Source organism: Pseudochaenichthys georgianus, chromosome 10 (genome assembly GCF_902827115.2).
Source record: "Pseudochaenichthys georgianus chromosome 10, fPseGeo1.2, whole genome shotgun sequence".
Lineage (NCBI taxonomy): Eukaryota > Metazoa > Chordata > Actinopteri > Perciformes > Channichthyidae > Pseudochaenichthys > Pseudochaenichthys georgianus.
Window position 1 is genome coordinate 23,924,947 of NC_047512.1, and position 20,721 is coordinate 23,945,667.

General features: G+C 43.6%; 1 protein-coding gene across 1 annotated transcript; it reads left to right on the forward strand.

Moving 5' to 3' along the window:
* Positions 1-9,813: 9,813 nt before the first annotated feature.
* LOC117454472 (alpha-1A adrenergic receptor-like) lies at positions 9,814-19,801 on the forward strand. The gene is made up of 2 exons (XM_034093728.2): positions 9,814-11,761; positions 18,610-19,801. Exons 1-2 carry the CDS (start codon positions 10,798-10,800, stop codon positions 19,173-19,175), a joined length of 1,530 nt encoding a protein of 509 aa, XP_033949619.1. The 5' UTR covers positions 9,814-10,797; the 3' UTR covers positions 19,176-19,801.
* Positions 19,802-20,721: the final 920 nt, after the last annotated feature.

Consider the following 20,721-nt stretch of genomic DNA (forward strand, 5'->3'; position numbering starts at 1 on the left):
TCTACCGGGAGAAACTCAGCTAAACGCTGCCGTGATTAAATCCCATATTATGTTCCAAACCACTTCAAGCATTATTTCTGAAACAGTATGGAGCTCAAACCTTTCTCTCTCGCAGGGTTTACCACAAGGACATTACGTTACACATATTCCAGGGCTGCCAACCTTTGAGTTCAGCTTGCAATTTAACTTATACCACATCGGGTTCGTCATCATCTGCTTCAGACCTGGGATACTGGTGAATCACTTCTGCTGCAAAGTCAATCACAGATAATGGATAATGGATGGGTAACGCTGAACATGTGGAGTCAGTGGGCCCAGCACTGCAGTGACCTGGCAGTTTGAACAGGAGCACAAGGTCAAAAGGGAAACTATGACCTCCGACCTCTTAACATCAGGAGAACCATTTAACCTAGATGGCTGAACCCAAACAGTTTAATTCAAGGACAGTGAAATAAAATAAACTTTTGCTTTCCACCACAATGAGCCATTTGTCGAACCACAGTTCTCCTTCAGTCACCTGGAGTGGAGTGCACCAGCTGGGCGTAAGCTGGGCGTAACTCTACGTCCGACGTAGAACCGAAGGCTAAAACCAAACTAAAGTTATGACTAGTGCACCACTTAGACTTAAGCCCTGTATGCGTTGCGCCCGGGAGTAACTTTTACGCCTAGTATGGAGCAGGCGTAAATCGGAAAGACAGACTAGTATTCATAGTAACGTAAAACAGGCAAGAAGGATATTAACGATGGCAGGGCATCTTGTTTACATGTTTAACAATGAAAGGGCATTAAGAAGAGAAAGAGTCGTCCGTGATCTAACAAACCCACTGGACATCGATTCAGACAGTGAACTGAAAGAGAGGTTTCGTTTCGGCAGACAAGCCCTTTTTGATTTAATCGAGGAGATCTCCCCTCAACTCCAGCACGGATCAGATCGAAACGCTGCGCTCTCCCCAACCTTGCAGGTGCTGATTGCGCTCAGATTCTACGCGAACAGGGCCTTTCAAAATACTGTGGGAGACATGATTAATGTTCATTTAATGTTCGAATTCCGCTTTTGGAGAGAGCCTCCGAGATGGCAGTCTGCAGCTACCACCTGACACCGTCATCCCAGGAGCAGAGCGGCTCGGCCTTCTCCCCCATGTCTTCGTTGGAGATGAGGCTTTTCCGCTGCTGGACAACCTGCTGCGTCCATTCCCTGGACGTCACCTCACCCGTGAAAGGAGGATGTTCAATTACCGACTCAGCCGGGCCAGGTTGGTTGTTGAATGTGCGTTTGGCATCCTCTCATCTCAGTGGAGAATGCTCAGGCGTGTCATCACCACCAGCCCGGAGGTAACAGAGTTGTGTGTGAAGGCCACCTGTGTGTTGCACAACTTCCTCCGCAGGAAGACGATAGGAAGACCATCACGCACACCTATCGCAGAGTCCACGGGTGAAGCTACTCCAACCCTGTGTGATGCACCGAGGATGGGCTCCAACAATGCCACACACAGATCCATCCAACTGCGGGAGACCTTCAGCTCCTATTTCAATGAGGAGGGTGTAGTGTCATGGCAGCATAACGTGGTGTAGGGTCACCATTGTCTCCAAACCAAAAGCTCTTTTAAGAGCTACCCATTTTCTTTAAAAAGCAAATATTCCAAATGAGCCATTTTAAAATCAACCATTCCTAATAAACATGTTTCCTGAATTGATATTATGATATGACTAACAACCTTTTTCCTTCAGTCCTGTTTTTAGTGATAAAAATTACAACAGATTTTCACCTGAACAATTACAGAAGACAGCACATTATATATCGACATACATGAAGCTTCTGGTATGTTGCAACTGACAAACCACATGAACAAGTCAAGACACAGTATAGCCATAACATACTTTAAATAACTTTTATTTATGTAATGTTGTGAGTGAAGTGTGTGATGAGTGTAAAAACATGTCATGTGGATCAGTATCAGTATCAGTATGTAATTCATTAATTCTCCAGCTCTGCTGCCTCCAGGACCGCCTTGTGTATGGTCAGTCTGAGCCTCAGCCTATTTATCCTGCTGATCAGCCTCATGGTGGGCAAGAGACTCCGGAAGAAGAGCAGGTCTTCGTCCTCCTCCTCCACCACTGGTGGTGGTGGTGGTGGTGGTGGTGGCATTTCCAGCATTGGACCTACAGTCAAAAGCAGATTCTCCTAAAAGGGAGACATCTCCCTTCCCCTTCTCTTTTTCCCCCGGACTCTCGCCTGTGCTGGCTGGCTGGCTGGCTGGCTGGCTGGCTGGCTGGCTGGCTGGCTGGCTGGCTGGCTGGCTGGCTGGCTTTCCATGCTGTCATCCAGGCTCTCTTCCAGGCTGTCTTCCTCTTCCTCTTCTATGGATGTGGATGGAGGCAGGGCTTGCCGGGGGAAATTGCTGGACGTCTCGCGGTCAAGCATGAATGGCTTTAAAAAGCTCATGATTGCCGCGAGACGCCAGGGCTTAGATCCCCCGGAAGACCCTGCCCCGCTCCTTTTCCCTTCCTTCTCCAATAGCCTCTCCTTCCACCTCTTTTTGCACACTTCCTCTAATAAAATTAAATGAAAGAATACAGTTAATTTCTTGAATTTAAGAAAATGATTCCTCCATTAATGAAAACCAAATCCCTTTATCACTGTCAATTGCATAAAAGGTTTTACATGTCACACTTTATCAGAAACAGGTTTATTGCCAGGTAGCTTTGCACATACTAGGAATTTGACTTGATGTCATGGTGCATATATAAAAAACAAGAAATCTAATATAAAACACAAAATGTTTTACACCGTAATAAAATACAGTTAAAGTGCAAAAAGATAAAAATTAAATAAAGCAGTAATTTACATGGAAATAGAATGCATTTTTGCATATATATATATATAACTAAGAAATGTGAAAGCAGAGTATGACAGTGTGTGCATTAATGTAATGCAATATAGTCTATGATGTGGCAGAGGTAAAGTGTCAGCGGATGATGAACATTTATGTGATTAATGTCTATGGTGCTATTTTATGCTAAATATAGTCGCTAATGGCTATGCTTGCTATGTTAACACTACGTAAACTGGATATAAACTCCCCAAACAGGCGAAAACCTACCAGTTTCACCCACTGTCTCTGCCACCTCCCTCCATGACTGGTTCCTCCGGTTTGTATCCCGGTAGGTGAAGAGGGTCTGGTCATATACTACCGGGTGATTCGCTACGGCGATAATCAATTGTATCCTTCTTACAGTTATTGGTGGACAGAGGGCTTGCGCATTCAACAGGTGAAAGTGTATGCAGCAGCCATCTCGTCCTGCCATGAGGGATTTGGCGGCAGGTCAGCCTTTAGTCAACCACTGATGTCGCGGTTTTTACAGGGGGTCAGGAGGCTGCGCCCAGTAGTGCACGCCTCCGCCCCGCAGTGGGACCTGCCCCTAGTGCTCGAGGCTCTGGCCTCGGGCCGTTTGAGCCTCTGGAGCTCTCCTCTCTGAAAGCATTGTTGTGGAAAACAGCTTTGCTTCTTGCCTTACCCCCTAATCCCACCAGGAGCGTCTGCGCAGCTCTGCGGCTGCGGCGTTTTTAGCGATCGCGGCCACTCTAGTCAATGGGTGCTATTCCACCAGACCCGCTGCGCCGCGGCTCGAAGCGTCCCAGAAGCTCCTCGCCGCAAGGAATTTATAAAATATAGGATAAATCATATTTTTGACGCGGCGCAGCGCAGGCAGGAAGTGATGAAAATCACCTTGTTGTCTGCTTTGCTGGTTGAGGGGGTGCACCGGGTGCACCCAAAACCGGCTCCTTCTCCTCCCCCCCACCACCGTCTTTCAAGTAGGAGAATACATGCCAGCATTCTCCTCCGGTTTACAGGCACTGTAAATTATATATATACATATAGAATAATTATGATGATGAATGCATATTTTTTTACCACTACCACTACAGCAACACATCTTTGATTCATGTCGTTTATAACTGGAATATTACAATTATTATTAACTGTGTCTGTAGTCTACAACACAACAAAATAGAAAATAACAACAATAAACACGATTTAAACAGACACAAACAAACCATTTAACTACCTAGCCTACTACTTGTAGAAGTACAAATGTCCAGGAAATATTCCAAAATCAACAACAACTGCGAGGCTGCACACACGACGCTCCGCTTCCGCAACGTTTTGAAACGCGCCTGGTGGATTATGATGCAGGAAGAGGTCGCGGCGCGGCGCAGCGCGGCGCAGCGCGGCGCAGCGCAGCGCAGACACTTCTGGTGGGATCAGGGGGTTAACGTCAGCCAAAAGGGTGTCCGAGTTAACTGCTCTGTCGGTGCACCCGAGTTGTTTACTGATTTGGGGTGACCGGAGCGGCGCGACACTCAGACCGAACCCCTCCTTTGTGCCCAAAAACCTAAGGAATGCGTTCAGGTCGAGGGCTATTCAGTTAGGGGGTTTTAGTCTTCCCCCCCATGGTGGGGCCAGGGAAGCTAAACTGCACCTCCTCTGCCCGGTGCGTGCGCTAGCATGTTATGTGGAGCGCACGGCTGCTCTTAGACGCACCGAACAGCTGTTCGTGTGTGTGGGGGGCGGTGTGATCGGGAAAGCTCTGTCCAAGAAACGCCTGGCAGGCTGGCTCTGCGAATGCATTGCACATGCCTACGGACAGGCAGGGAGAGCCTGCCCCACGGGGGTTCGTGCGCACTCCACACGGGCTGTGGCTGCGACAGCCTTATTCAACGGTGTGAGTGTGGAGGATATATGCACAGCGGCGTCTTGGTCGACGCCAGGCCCCTTCATAAGGTTTTATCGCTTGGACATGTCGGGCTCTTTCTCCTCGTCTGTGTTGGCGGGGGCAACACAGGACTGGTGGGGGGAGGGGGGTTGTGGGTCAGTTGGCATCTGACTCCCTCCCCGGACGTAATGCGCCTTCGCTGTTCTCGGGCCCTCTGAGGGTCCCGGGATGGGTGAGGGGCGCGCTGGGCCCTTACAGGGCTGGAGGGCTGCTCTCCTCTTGCCGAGAGGCACACTTTAGTCCACACACTCTGCACGGGGTCAGTGTTTGAGTGTGGGGCATGGGCTCTGACACTCTCCCTGTTATCCTTAGGGATTCAGGGAGGCAGGCGTGTAGTAAGCCCATTCGGGGCCGAGGGGGCCCCCGGGCACTGTTTTTTGAGCATACTTTCTGCGAGGTAACCGCAGCAGGGTGTGCTCTGTCAGCCACAGCCCAGATTCCTCCTCGGTTATAACCGGGTTAAAGGAGAATGTGGGGCAGCAGCTGCTGACCATAAAAGCCGGTCAGGGGCAGTAGGGTGGAATGTTGTTGTTGGACGACAGTGCGCGTATACATCGCGGCTCCACCCACTGTACCCATAGAGTCCAGTAGAGGGTGGATCCTGTGAGAGATATAACGTTCTACTCAGGGCACTGTCTGTCCTATTCCGCTCGCTGAAGAGAGGTGTAGGATGATAGTCAGGAGGCGAGGCCTCCTTTTATACGGTGTGATGCGCGCGCATTCAGGTAGGCCCGCCCAAGGCCGGCTACGTCTATAGAAGTCTCAGTGGGAGAATGCTCGCAGGGTAAGGTAGTACCCATAGAGTCCAGTAGAGGGCTCCGCCTGTGCTAATTTGACAAGGGTTACAATACGTAACCCAACGTTTCATTGGCCCTCCAGCACCGCCTTAGGAACTATATTCACCTACCCACACAAGAAGAAGCAGCGAAATCCAGGCAAGATTTTTTGTTAAAATCAGGTATACCTGGTATTGTCGGATGCATCGACGGTACTCATGTTCGCATTCAGGCCCCCTCTGAACATGAGTATTTGTATGTTAATAGAAAGGGTTACCATTCTATAAATGTTCAAATTGTGTGCAACTCGGACATGGGCATTGTCGACCTCGTTGCAAGATGGCCTGGGTCGACCCATGATGCTCGCATCCTGAGAGAGAGCGCCCTTCAACGGGAATTTGAGGCAGGGAGAGTGAATGGTCTTCTTCTCGGAGACAGTGGATACCCTCTGAAGCGCTGGCTAATGACACCTGTCCTCCCAGAGAGAACTGCACAAGAACGCCGCTATAACGAGAAGCATACACAAACGAGGAACATTGTAGAGCGCTGCATTGGAGTGCTCAAAAGTAGGTTAGTAAGTAATTTTTATAATATATAAAAGGCCAGCCTTTTAAGGTAGCCTAGATATAGGCTAAATTGTTTTTTGCTTTTTTTTGTAGGTTTCACTGCCTCCACAGTGAAATGCGAATGCACCCTGAGCGCGTCTGTGTGATCATTGCTGCCACTGCGGTGCTGCACAACATCTGTGTGAAAAAGAGAATCCCCCTTCCGATGCAAGGAGAATTGGTACTGGAGGCGGATGAGAACCCTGTGGCTCCTGCTGGCATCCGTGAAGATATCGGTGGACGACTTACCCGCAATCATATAATAAACAACCTATAATAGACCTATATATTTGTAATATGAACGCTGTTTTTTTGCAATTGCATTTCAATAAGCTCCCTTTGTGACCACATATTTTCATTAGGCCTATTTTATTCAAAGAACACACACAAGAACATTAAATAACAACATTTTGGAGAACTATTAACATGAAATTGAGATAAAAAAACAAGTAGGCCTACAACATGATTACAGAATGGTGAAACATTGTCTTCTTCAGTGATTAGTAGCTGATTCTTAAGAATGATTATTTGGAGTCTCAATTTCTCCTTCTCCAACTCAATTTTTTCGTGTTCCGCTCTCAATTTGACGGTCTCCACCTCCACACGAACGATTCCTTTCTCCGTCAGTTCCCGCTGTAGCTCTGACAAATCCCTCTTTCTCTTTCGGGGTGTGGCCTCTTCTCTGCGGTCCTCTGAGTCTGTAAAATGGTAAAATGGCGTTGCTTGGCAACAATTACTGTTTTGCGTGTATTCACGTGGACGCGCATCTTAAGACCAGGCGCAGCTATGCCCGAGACTAGTCAGGCTTGGTGCACTCGGTATAAATTCGAATCACTACGTCGGACGTAGCTAAGCCCGACGTTAGAGTTAAGCCCTACTTTTTTACGCCCAGCTGGTGCACTCCACTCCTGAGTTTAAAGCATAATATATATACATATTTAAACCGAATAAATACGTATCTGACAAAACAAACTTTTCTAAATGTGAAGTCTTTATCTGCAGTCTAAACAAACCAACTCCTAATTTAATCTCATTTGATTAATGTTAAATAGATAAATATCATAACAAATTACTGTGCATAACTGGGGGCCATATTTCCAAGTATAAATCAATTGTCTCATATTTTATGTAATTCAAGATTTATATTCCTGCAAACAAGAAGTTAATCCTTTTGAATTTAAGGAAAAGTCTCACCACTGAAGCACAGAGGCGATCCGGTTTCAGCCCGCCGAAAGATATGAAACTGGCTCAGAGTGCTTGGCTGCATAGAAGAAGAGAGCTTCATGTCATGTGAAGCTCAGTGTATTCAATCAAGTGAAATGAGCAATGAAATGTACTTCATCCCGCACTAAAAATCCATCTAAGAAATGACATGATATAATTGCCGATTATCTTTTAAGAAATATCTCATAATACCCTCATACTCTGGCATCTGTTGAAGGGTTGAAAGACAGAGTGTGTGTCTACTGACTGATACGCGTTGAAAGGAATGCAATACATTTAGGGATTTCTTAATTAAGGATTTACTCACATTTGTTATAGCCTACTGTACAAAATCCTAAGAACCAATAGCTTTACCATAACACAAAGAAGAACAAGATATTTTACTTGTAATTTAATTGTGCAAATCAGGGGTCCTGAAAGTGCTCTTACACTTTTAATGCATCATGAACCAACATTGAAATTACAATTGATAATAAAAACAATTTCACTTGCTGTGAGTGTCTTTAATTAGAACGACTAATCCACAAGAGATCCACAACTTAAAATACTGCTTCCTTAAATAATATACACATCAATGTATTGGCCTACTAGTGAAAATGGAAATGGTAATAAGACTGCATTCAGTCTATCCACCTATCACCTACGTGCTTTTAGAAGTCAGCATTCACACATGCACACACATTCATACAGAGGCTGCAATGCTTAGGGAAACTAACTTTCCCACCACTGGCTACGCCATCTGGAGCAACTTGGGGTCAAGTATCTTGCCCAAGGACACATCAACAAGTTGACTGCAGTAGACAAATACCTCACAGCCAGAGATCCCTTATCAATTCATAGACACCTTGGTGCAGCCTTATAACAAGAAAAAAGAGGCAAAACTCAACTAATTTGCCTTTAATGACCAACAATAAACAAAAACAGCCTTGGAAACCATGGCGGATGCAACAATATGCATTAGGACACAGAAATTAAAATATTTGACACACACAGGGCTGCCAAGTTTATGGACAATGTTTAGTAACCTGGGCTACAACACACTGATGATATGTCTCTATTACACAGTGGTTGTTCAGTGTTCGTCTGTACAGGTATTACATTCGTGAGCAGTAGTGTAAAGTAACTAAGTAGATTTACTCAAGTACTAACTTGTACAATTCAATTATTGTTTACTACTTTGTACTACTACCCAACTACACTGCATAGGTAAATCGTCTATTTTACTCCAATACATTTATTTAGTGCCTTTAGTTACTTTGCAGATTTAGTTTAATGATGTGAAATATGATCAACACAAGACTTGAGTTACACAAGTGGCGCAAACTTCACAAGCTAACCTGCAGCATATAAAGTAAGTAACCTTACCAGCTTTGATAAACCCATTAATGCATCAATAATTATAATCAAAACAATAATGTATATTAAACTGAAATGGGCCAATCTGCATGGTAGCCTACTTTTACTTTTGGTTCTTTTAGTATATTTTAATGCTAATACTTTTCTACTCTTACTTGAGTAACATTTTGAATGCAGGACTTTTACTTGTAACAGAGTATTTCTACCCTCGGGTACTTTTACTTTAAAAGTACAATTCTAAGTAGTGTTTCCCCCGCTGTTCATGAGAGTTTGTTTTTGCACACACCTGTTGGGATATCAATTTGCGCGTCTGCGAAGTCTCCCTCCATCTGCTCCAGATCCATCTTCTTCTGAGTTCGTTCATGCTAACTCTAGAATAAACCAGCCGAGCCTCTCTTCCTCTGCAGAATATTGTCACAGGCAGCAGAAAGGCCTCTCTGAAGGTAAATGTTTGCTGCTCATGAAGAAGTCACCCGCTGGACGATCACCCATGAGGATGTTTAGCTAGCTGCTAGTAGCTAGTGGGTTAGCTGCACCCAGCATGCACCTGTCACCGGCAGAGGTGGAAGAAGTACCCTGATTATGTACCTAAATCGAAGTCCAGAATTCCAAATTATAGGCTATTTAAGTTAGGGGGGAAAGTATTTGAACCAAAAAATACTTAAAGTACCAAAAGTAAAAGTACTCATTGTGCAGAATGGCCACTTTAAGTACCAGATAAGCCTACTATTACATTATTTTATGATTGTTGCATTACCTTTCATTCATAATTTATTGTGTGTCGATTTAAATATAGCAGATCTCAGTTATCAGCCAATAGTAGCCTAGGCCTATCTCAAATGACATATGAGATACAAACTGAACTGTATGAGCAGCACCAGGTCACACTGAGTGATTGTGTTTTCTTGAAAGAATGCAAAGTAAATGAAAACAATAAGCAATGAAGTGAATACAAAAACATCTGTATTGGATTAAAAAAAACACCTCTCATTCAAAATAATTCTTTAGAAAGGTTTTCTAAAGAATTATTTTATATATATATATATATATATATAATCACCCATAACGTGCTGATTTATAATAAATTGATTTTTAAATGTTTACAACATCCCATACTTTTGTCACAACTAAGTTCAAAATGAACCTACAGCTATAAACATTCATAGGGAAAAGCCAATAAAGTAAATGCAGATAAAGACTATAAATTGCAAGACATCACACATTCACCTGTGCCTTAAATATGTTGTAAGAATGTATTTAATCATTGCATTTCAGACAGTTTATCTTAAAGAAAAAACTGTGCTCTATCCCCCTCCAGTGTAACATCACGATGAAGGGCAAAAGCTCTTAAACAGACGGACCCTCAGTTTTAGGAATGTGCTTGTGTCTAAACTCAGCCCCTTAAATCAGTCGGTCCTCACGAACAGAACTCAGATACAAAGTGATGTTACTTTGATGAACTCCTGCATATGACCAAAATAGGAAACTATTTAGAAATAAATGCCTGTTATAGAAGAGGGGATGTTGGTATCTATTTGAACCCTTATCATTTTGATCAGGTGGTGTTGGCACAAACGTCTTTCGCTCATATGTGCACCAGTTAAGTGCCCTCCCACAGCGAGGAAAGACAAAGACAGCAAACAGTTCCATTGCGCACAGCTGCGTAAAATTATGCAATGTTAGCCTGTTTTCTCTAAAGTAGCGGGTTTTCATTTATGCGTCATGCGTATACTTAAAGACTCGTGTTTAGGTATGTTTGGTCAGTAGGCGACATGGGAGAGCTGTGTGTGGTGCTGAGGAGGCAGGAGATGACTGCTGCCCCCCTCACTTCTCCACTGAGCCCCCAGGAGAGTGGAGTGAGGACTGCATGGGGACTGCTGCGTACTGATCGCTTCTTTCTGACAAAACATCTCATCAGTGATTTGGAAATTAAATTGCAGACCCGCAGTTCAACCATGGAGACTTTGGATATGTAGTTCTCATTTTGTTTAGTAGAGCTCTTTCATGAGTTGGAGTTACAAGTGATCTGAAGCCTGCTATGGAGGACCTCTTGAGTCAAAATGAGTCTGAGCACTGACAATGTCACAAACTTGTGGAAAAAGGGTTCTTCGGAACTCGGCTGGACTGCGGGCGCGTCCTCCCCGGTCAACTTTACCAACAGCTCCAGTGGGAACTACACGGAAGTGGACCTCACCCGAGCCATCCCGCTCGGCATGGTGCTGGGGGCTTTCATCGTGTTCGCTATCGCGGGCAACATCCTCGTCATCCTCGCGGTGGTGTGCAACAGGCACCTGCGGACACCGACGAACTACTTCATCATCAACCTGGCCATGGCCGACCTGCTGCTGAGCACCACTGTGCTGCCAGTGTCCGCGACTCTAGAGATCTTAAACTACTGGGTGTTTGGCCGGATCTTCTGTGACATTTGGGCGGCGGTGGACGTGCTGTGCTGCACCGCGTCCATCATGAGCCTATGCGTAATATCCATCGATCGCTTCATCGGAGTGAGCCATCCACTGCAGTACCCTGGCATCGTGACCGAGAAGCGAGCTCTGCTGGCCATGCTCGGGGTGTGGGTGCTGTCAGTAGTCATTTCCATCGGACCTTTGTTGGGCTGGAAGCAGCCGCCGTCGCCAGACGAGACGGTGTGCTTCATCACCGAGGAGCCGTATTACGCGCTCTTTTCCTCCCTCGGGTCCTTCTACATCCCTCTCATCGTTATTCTGGTCATGTACTGCCACGTGTACATAGTTGCCAAACGGACCACTAAGAACCTTGAGGCCGGTGTGTTGCGCGAGAGGATGAACTCCGGTGAGCTGACCCTCAGGATCCACAAGGGCTCTCAGGTGCAAGAGGAGAACTGTGGTGCAGGCGCCGGTAAAGGCCGAGCAAATCAAGCGAGAAGTTCCCTCACGGTGAAACTTCTTAAGTTCTCTCGGGAGAAGAAAGCAGCAAAAACTTTGGGAGTTGTGGTCGGCATGTTTACGCTTTGTTGGCTGCCCTTCTTCCTCGCCTTACCCATAGGTAGGTTCAATAGGTCCTTTATACTGTGCTCTGTTACACTGTCACAAAATGAGCTTTTACACAAAATAAAACCCACACCTCCCCCTCCTCTCCAATTTATAAACTTCATGATATTCAATTAGCTAATGAAACCCGTAGACAATATGTTACAACCATCTAAATATAGGATGCTGCAGGCATTGTAAATCATACATATAGCTGGCACAGGGGAAATATCCTGGGCAGCATTACTGCTTTGAATTGATACCAAACCTATGAGTGGGCTTTGATATACTGTAGTGCTTATTTTATACTGCCGGAATAAGAAAATAACATCACCGGTATTGCCGCTTTCATTATAAATAGTGCGAAGGGGTGGATCTACATAACAGTTCTCTTACTTCATGGCCTCTGTTAAGATAATAAAGTTAGATTGCATCATATTTTATTATGACACAACTTTTTATTTGGGCCAACTTTAACATTTTTCCGACACAAAGCCAAAGCTAACACTGATGTTTTGGTCTCTAAACTCAGGGCTCTTAATATGGGACACTGTGTTTTTCCTGTAAAGGAATTCTTCACAAGCCTATCGAACATTATTAGTGTTATCTTTGCATTTTTCCCTGAGTGTCAGTTAATCTGCTGGTGCAACAAATACACTCCTCAAGTGTGCCAAGAAGAGAGTAGGTGGCCTCCCTTTGTTCCGGTCGGTTTATTCAGAGGCCTGTGGGGCCAACCGGGGCTCCCTGAGACTGGCAAGCATTTAACACCCTGTTGTCATGGTTGTTTAAAAACCTGCAGAGGATATTAAACAATATATTCTGTGGTGGAATGCTTGTGCTGCAGGCTGTCTTGTAGCAAAGAGGTTAAGGTAACATTAAGTCATTATTTGTTGGAATCTGGTCAAAAGGACGCAATCAACAAAGAGTAAACTACAAACATGGCTGCTGTATTTAGATAATTGTTCCCCATATGCCCCTGTAGGTTATAGTATATTAGTGTGTGTGTTGTCATGTGTCTGCATGTGTACACTTTTAATGATGTAAAATATGAATGTGTTGATGCTCCAGGCTCACGCCATCCTCACATGGACACACGCACATTACTACCTGGGGCAAGTTCACAAAATGGGGGTGGTGGGGACATTTTGCCTCAAGCGTTCTTAGTGCGATACCAAAGAGCATGTTACAAATGTAATTTTCCAAAGTTCTGATTATCAGATCTGAGAGGCTCCAGAGAGCAGGGGGACGTGAGGTTCAGGAGGGGCCTATTTATGTAATCAACAAACTGCTGAGAAACCCCCAGAGCGTGTTTCAATGTATCAACACTGATTCATTGGGACAAAGCACTATACAATTTAGTTTCATGCTCATTAGAAATGGGCCTCCGAGATGCATGAAGGAAAAGCCTACAAGCAAGTCCACCAGTCTGTTAGTGGGGAGCACATGGTTCATCTTCTGAAGTTCATTGCATGGTGGACCTATAAAGCAGGACACTGAAACTCTCTGTTTCTATTTGTAGGAAACATCGTTGTTTTTCAATGTAAGTTTGTGTCACTGTTCTTGTGTGTGACTTTTGTGTGAACATTAATACTCAAAGTGAGATAGGGCCCTCCCCATGTTGCTCTGTGGAGGGGGATTTCCTGTCTCACACTAGCCTGCTCCCTCCTCTGCCCACTGTCACTGAAAACCTATCTGGGGGTTTAGGAGTGTGTTGGTAGCAGCGAATGGCACGTGTGTTTTGTTTATGTGTGTGAGGAAAAGTGATACAAAAATGTGTGTTTATGTAGATGAATGAAAGATAGAGTGATTGTATCAATGTGGCGGCAGTTTGTACAACTCTTTCTAAAGCCAGGAAAGGTGTAACTTAGACTGCATGCTGTCAGAAAGAGCCACTGTGACCTCTGACCCTTGAAGTGTCCACCATAGACTGTCTCAACCCAAGAACACGTGCAGTTTAAAGAAATATTTGAAATCTCTCCTTCAGAATATTATCTGAACAATTTGATTCAAATTCTATAAATGCCATGTTTTTTGTTTTTGCCCAAGCCTGAGCTAACCAGTCCCAGAGTTTGAGTCATTTCTTTTTCAGGTTCTGAATGATCGTTTCTCCTTTTACGCCTTTAGTAGCAAAGAAAGGTATGCAGACTTCAGGATTGTAAACATTACATTAAAGTTAGCGTCACTCCATGCAAGCTTCCTTGGACAAAAAGCAGCAGTAGAATTTCCCAAACAGACTTAACTTAACTTTATTTGATATTAAAGAAGACGTATTATTTGATCACAGGGGCCAGACGGAAAGAAATAGGGCACACAAAGTCCTACAAAATGCTTTTAGACCTTACTATTAATGCAGCGGTATAATAATAACATGTATTTTCATTGACACTCTTTAGGGCCTTTCAGGCTGCACATGTCCCACCAGCTGATCTCTATTACAATACAGTTGGTTCAGCGGCCAAACATTGTTTTGAAACCGAGAACAATATTCTAAAATCTAGTCCAGATGGCAAAGTCATTCTGACCATTTCTATGATTCACAAGATGTTTAATTATTTATCGAAGAGCAGTCTAAAAGTCATTAGTAGCGCTTGTATTATTAAGCACCATATTTCATCAAAGACACATCAGAAAATGTACAAAACCAGTAAATAGAATCAAAGTAAAACGAGGAAAAGCAGCAATTCCTCACATTTTTAACTCTGTGAAAAATGTAAACAATGCTACTTTAAAATTACGCTCAATTGCTATTAGATAACTATCAACACTATTTTGAATAAATGTTTCTGTCCATGGACTTATCGTTAAATGAACTTCGTATGGGTAAAATAAATCAACATAACTAAACCAAGATAAGGGAACATAAACAAATAATTATTAATTCAAGTGTTTTTTATAAAGTATAGAAAAGGTTTTGTTTTAACTTCTAAAATATGAGGGGTCCTTTGAGGTACTTTGAGGTACTCTGCATTTTCATGTTTCAATGAGCTGTCTCTTTCTGTCCAATCTCCCAACTCTGCTGGGAATATTATCACCAGTCCTTAGTGATTTGTGCGTCTTAATTAATTGCACACATTGTCCCACGGCTCTTTAACACCCGCACAGGCACTAATGTCTTGTGAAGGCCTCACATTTAGCAACTGGCACAAGCAGTGTGCCCATGTGTGAGAGAAACCAACACTTTGAGGTGTTACCCAATTGTTTCCATGTCGAGGTGTTTTTGGACACGATAGTGTGCATGTGTGCAGCTCACACAAGTGTGTATGTGTTTTGTATTGCTTGTCACATGAGCTGGCTTGCCCCTGCACTAGGGGGTAATCGAAATGGATTTTTGAAGGTGAAAAATAATGAGAGTGCTAAGTGTCAAAGCATTGAAGAAGAAAGGAGGGGTCTGATCTGAGCAGACCAGTGGGGGGGAAAGTGAGCTACCTTTGGATGTCAACCCAATTTTCCATAAATAGCTCCACGCTATGGTTTCATTGAAAGCAATTTGCTAGGGCAATAACTTCTGTCCTTTTAGATCAAGACAAATTAATCACATTTATAGGTGTGTTATGAAACTGGATGCGTGAGGTTTTGGAGAGCAGATTGTGGGGTTGTGAGCACTACGTGGCAGCGAATAGGCAATGGTTCTTCAATTAGTTAGAATAACAGGATGCCTTGTTTTGTTAAGTTGTTCCTGTGTTTCATGGTGAGATGTTTTTGCGTGTGCATGTCCTCAGGAAGGAGGTGCAAACGTTTCTCTTAACAGAAGGACAGAGACCACAAACAACAACCCTCCCACAGTTATCACCATACCATTGTCTCGCATCCTCTGCAGCTTATACTATAACCTCATAACATAAACGCTCTTCAGGGGACAAAAACGGACCGTGCTCACACAAAACGTAAACATACAAACATGTACATCTGACTATAGGAAGGTCTGTTGACAACCAGATTTATTTATGTGTTTCCTTCTCCTTTATTCTGTGCCTGAGTAGAAAGGAGGCACAGGAACATATTGTCCACCTTCTGGTCTCTGTTGGGGCCTGTAGATGTTTAGATGTAGTAGTGTTAGGTGGTTAACAATGCTAAAACCTTCTCTGCCTTTCCATTGTAAAGATGTGTCTGTTGAAGTGAGTAGATTGATTATGGTGTTGTTTCAACTGTTGGTTGGACAACACAGACAATGTGACCTTAGGGCTGGTCTTATTTTGTACCCTATTTTCAAAGGATACATTGAGAAATAGATGTAAGATTAAGAGGAAGAAAACTCCTGGCACTGGGCACAGACATTTGTATTCCTAAATTAGATAGAAAAACAAACTGGCACATTTGGGATCATAGTATGCTCACACAGCTTTTATTCAAAAGCATAACCATTACATTTAAAATGGACTATTTACAAGTAACACAATTATGTATTGTTGAAATAAATAGTTGATCATTGATAAGAAAACATTGCATTGTTTCAGTGGAGCGGCGCGTACATTTAATATGATGTTTAAATTGTCTAAATTGATGATAATAAGCAGAACTACCTCAATTTCTTCAGAAAGCTGATGAAATTCAACTTAAATCAAACTATTGTTTTAATAGTGGTCGCCTTAATTGGTACAAAAATAATAAACATAGTCAAAGCTGGAAGTATTTATATCTTCATTTTCTCTATAGTTTCTCTTACAACATTTTTTATATCGCTATCTAAATATGAAATGACCTATATCGGGAAAGACAATTTGAGACATATCGCCTAGGCCTATGTTACAAATGCTAAACTCAGCTTCATCCGTAATTCATTAGGTTTTCTACATTTGTGATCTAATAGACCAAAATAAAAGACCATTAATCATTACTTGCAACGACTATTATCAAAGACAGATGGAAGCACATACAAAAGAGAAAGATAAGATACATTATTAATTCCACTGCGCCCTACTATGTATCCCAATCACAAGCATAACTCACACGGTTATATAATCACATCTAAGTGGATGTCCAGAAGCTAAAATAGCATGTGAAAATACTAGCCACTAAGAAGAACCATTCATCTAAAGTGCAGGAGGCCCAGGCACATTTAGACGTCTCAAGTTTGGTCTCACTCAAACACACACACACACACACACAAACACACACACACACACACACACACACACGCGCGCACACACACACACACACACACATTTGTGCTGTCATTAGGTTAAATGGAAGTTGAAAAGGACATGTCCTCATGTTGTTGCACGATTACTTTCCTCCAGGTTAACAAATTCACAAGCGTCTGTGAATGTGTGTGTGTGTGTGTGTGTGTGTGTGTGTGTGTGTGTGTGTGTGTGTGTGTGTGTGTGTGTGTGTGCGTGCGTGCGTGCGTGCGTGCGTGCGTGCGTGCGTGCGTGCGTGCGTGCGTGCGTGCGTGCGTGCGTGTGTGTGTGTGTGTGTGTGTGTGTGTGTGTGTGTGTGTGTGTGTGTGTGTGTGTGTGTGTGTGTGTGTGTGTGTGTGTGTGTGTTCTCTTTGGATATTGAATGGTGTTGCTAGTTCAGTTTTAGTTGCATCTAACTAAAAATGTGAAATTATAAAAGAAGTTCAACCTAAAAAAGTTAGACACGATTCAGGTAACAGAACTTTTGCTATGTATTGCATAATGTACGTTGTGCCGCTTGAAATAATTGTGAAAGGTGTTGATGTGATTCATGAGGCAGTAAGCTGAGGTGTGCCTATATAATATCTATCCAGAGGTCATTTCACACTTGAAAGCCTGAGATTATCGTGCATCCTCTTTTATTTTCAGGAATGTGAAATCCATTTAAGAATGTGGGCTGGTGTAAAGAAGCACAGTTTTGCTCAGATCTGCCCACACACACAAACACACAAAGTCTGTCTTGCTTTCACACTAATGTCTCACTTGCTGTGTTATTATCTTCAGGCTTCCCCCTCTCACCTCATTAAAGTGTAAGGTATTTTTCCTCTGTTAATCTTGCCCACAAGAGGAGAAAATGCACCACTTTAATGCATTTTAACACCGGCACAACTCAACTCATTAGCATGCCTGAAAAACGTTCAGTATGTTGGTGTTTATATCAAAACAATTGCCTCTAATTTTGGAGAAAAAAATCTTGTTGAGTGTCACATACCTCTGTGTACTATTCTGCCTGTGAGAGCTCCTCAGACAGAGAAGGTGCGATTTAATCTCAACCTTGTACCCTTTGCTCAAAGCAAAGTTTATCCCAAAAAAGAATTCAGGGACGTCCCACTTTTTCTGTATTCTCATTACATTTCCCAACATGAACTGTAAGTGTTGGCATCGGTTTTTGAAAAGGGAGCACTTTATTGGCTTCTGAAGGCCTTCCTATATTCAAGGTCTTTCTATAATTGTGTGAAACAGGCTTTCCCCTTGGGACTTCTGTGAGCCACATACTATCAGCATGCAGTCTGATGTTGTTCCCGATCAATGCTGCCCCCTACTGGGTAAAAAAACAACCTGCAAGTCTCACAGTGTAATTATCTACTGATCCTGAACGGCCCTGATTAAACAGACCATGGCTATGATGTGACATGCAATTTGCAAATGTAACACATTTTCTTCATCAGTGTCTTTTCATGTCACCATACATGAAGGTTATTCTGATGACTTCCACATAGTAAGAGGTACACATTTTAAATTCATGGAGGAAGAGCACTGATATTGCATCAGCATCACTCAGGCATTGGTATCAGGAGATTTAGCATGATATATGGGATGTGTGGGACTTCCACTACAACTTTTTTGCAATGACAAGCATTAGGTCCAAGTTTGATCAATGTCAAGTTTTACATTTTAGGAAATACTATAGATGAGCCCAATGCTATTGGCATGACATTATTTCCTTTTTCTTTCTCCATGTCTCCAGGTGCTTTTAATAAGAATTTGCGAGCACCTGAAGTGGTCTTCAAAGTGATCTTTTGGCTGGGATACTTCAACAGCTGCCTGAACCCCATCATATACCCCTGCTACAACCGCGAGTTCAAGCTGGCCTTCATCCGCATCCTTCAATGCCAGTGTCACCAGCGTAAACGCCCCGGCTGGAAGGCCTACAATTACCGCTCCTCGAACATCAGCTCCTCCGGAAACTCTCGCAAAGGATCAACGGATCACAACTCCAGCTGCTTAAACGGCAGCCAGCGTACTCTGCCGTCCTCAGCCAGCCCGAGCCCCAGTTACCTGAGCAAGGGTCTCCCTCCTTGCCCTGAGGGGGAAACGTTATACATCTGGGGGGGCTCCACCCCAACTCCCTCCACACCCAACCTGCTGCCCGGCAGCCCCGCAAACTGCCAGCTGGAAGATCTGAGAGGGGAGGTCAGAGGAAGGAAACCATCTGAAGAGACTACTGGGGGTATCTTCTCTTTCTCCTTTGGTAGAAACAGAGACAAGGGAGGGATCCACAAGGACGACATGTTGCCTGATGACAAGGTGTGACTGCTGCTGAGTGTCGCTGACGTCTGGCTCACTCATTCCTCACAGGGATTAAAGTCAATAACAGTGCAGGAGCGTAGGATTTCCCAGGTGTGCGCTATTCACTGTAAATGTTCATTCATCAGTCAATGGATTGTTGTTGTCAATGTGAGGTGAAGGTAACTGAGTATTGACTATGCTGCTGTATCAGAGGTATTTTGTCCTATTTATCTTTTCGCTCAACGGACAGTAAGGGGTTCAAACTGTTAATCAAAATCACTGTTCTCCACGCTCTTTGGTACAGGAAAGACACCAGTGCATTCATTTGGGAGGAGAACAGGAAAGACATTTGAAGGAAAAAGGACACGTTTTCAGAGAACCCTACACTGCCTTCCCTGTAAAATAAAATGCCTGTCTGCCCTAAAAAGACTGACAGAACCTTTCTCATGTGAAAAATGTGATAAGACAATTGATCACCTTTATGCTGCAGTCACTTGTTGGTATGTTGTGAAAATAAAGTATAACCCGGTTTATCTGCTGCACAATTATCAGATATCATCTTGTTGTTTTGTTTGTTGTTTGAAAAAGTACTGAATATTGTGATTAGAAATGTGATTGTTGATATGAATAAACATAGAACGTTACTCTAATTGCGGTCTGTAACACTTCCTTTTTTTATGTAAATAGAATGTGTACCCTCATAATGTGAATGATCATACTCTATGTTCATGTTGATGTCGCAATGGTTATGGTTTATTAAAGCAAGGAAGTGTCCTGTATCCTAAAACAAGGCCAGGTTCTTCAGTAAAAGGCAATCATGAGGCTGTTATTTAGGAACACGTCCAGTGAGCAGAGGTAAATACTAAGCTTTATTGCTTAAAAGACCTTAGATCACAACTCCACTATAAGACATGTAACGATATATACCAACTTGTTCACTGACCTCACAGCCCATTGACTCCTGGTCCTGTACATGCCAGTTAATCATTTATTCCTGATGGGCTTTAGTTTTAAAAAGAAGCAATACCGGACAAACGCAGACACACATACTAACAGCCAAAGAATCTGGTAAATCTCAGGCTTTTTTTTGTGAACAGATTGAGATTAATCCGTGAAACATAACCGATGGATTTAAATTGAGTGGCTTTGTTTATCGTGATTTCCAAGCCAGGGACCAACACCTCAGACAACCACAGCCTGACTCATGACGGCAGTGATTCTGCTTTATGTCAGCTCGGTTCAAGTCTGTGCCTGCTCCTACCAATCCCTATCCTTGCCATCATGAGGAGTCTTGTCATCATGTGGCACGTTTCCAAAGCCTCCAGACGCCCACCAATGGTTTGGTGGTGTGCCTGGTTGTTGTGGACTTCCTGGTTGGCAAACTGATGATGCCTTTGAGTCTGGTGCGCTCCATCGACAGCGGGCACTTCGGGTGCTGCTTCTGCCGAGCTAACTTCTTTCTAGATGTCGTCTTCTTGTGCTCCATTTTTCAATCTCAGCCTCATGGTACTGGACCGATACATAGCAGTGTGTGACCCGCTGCACTACCCTGCCCGGATGTCAGCCGTTG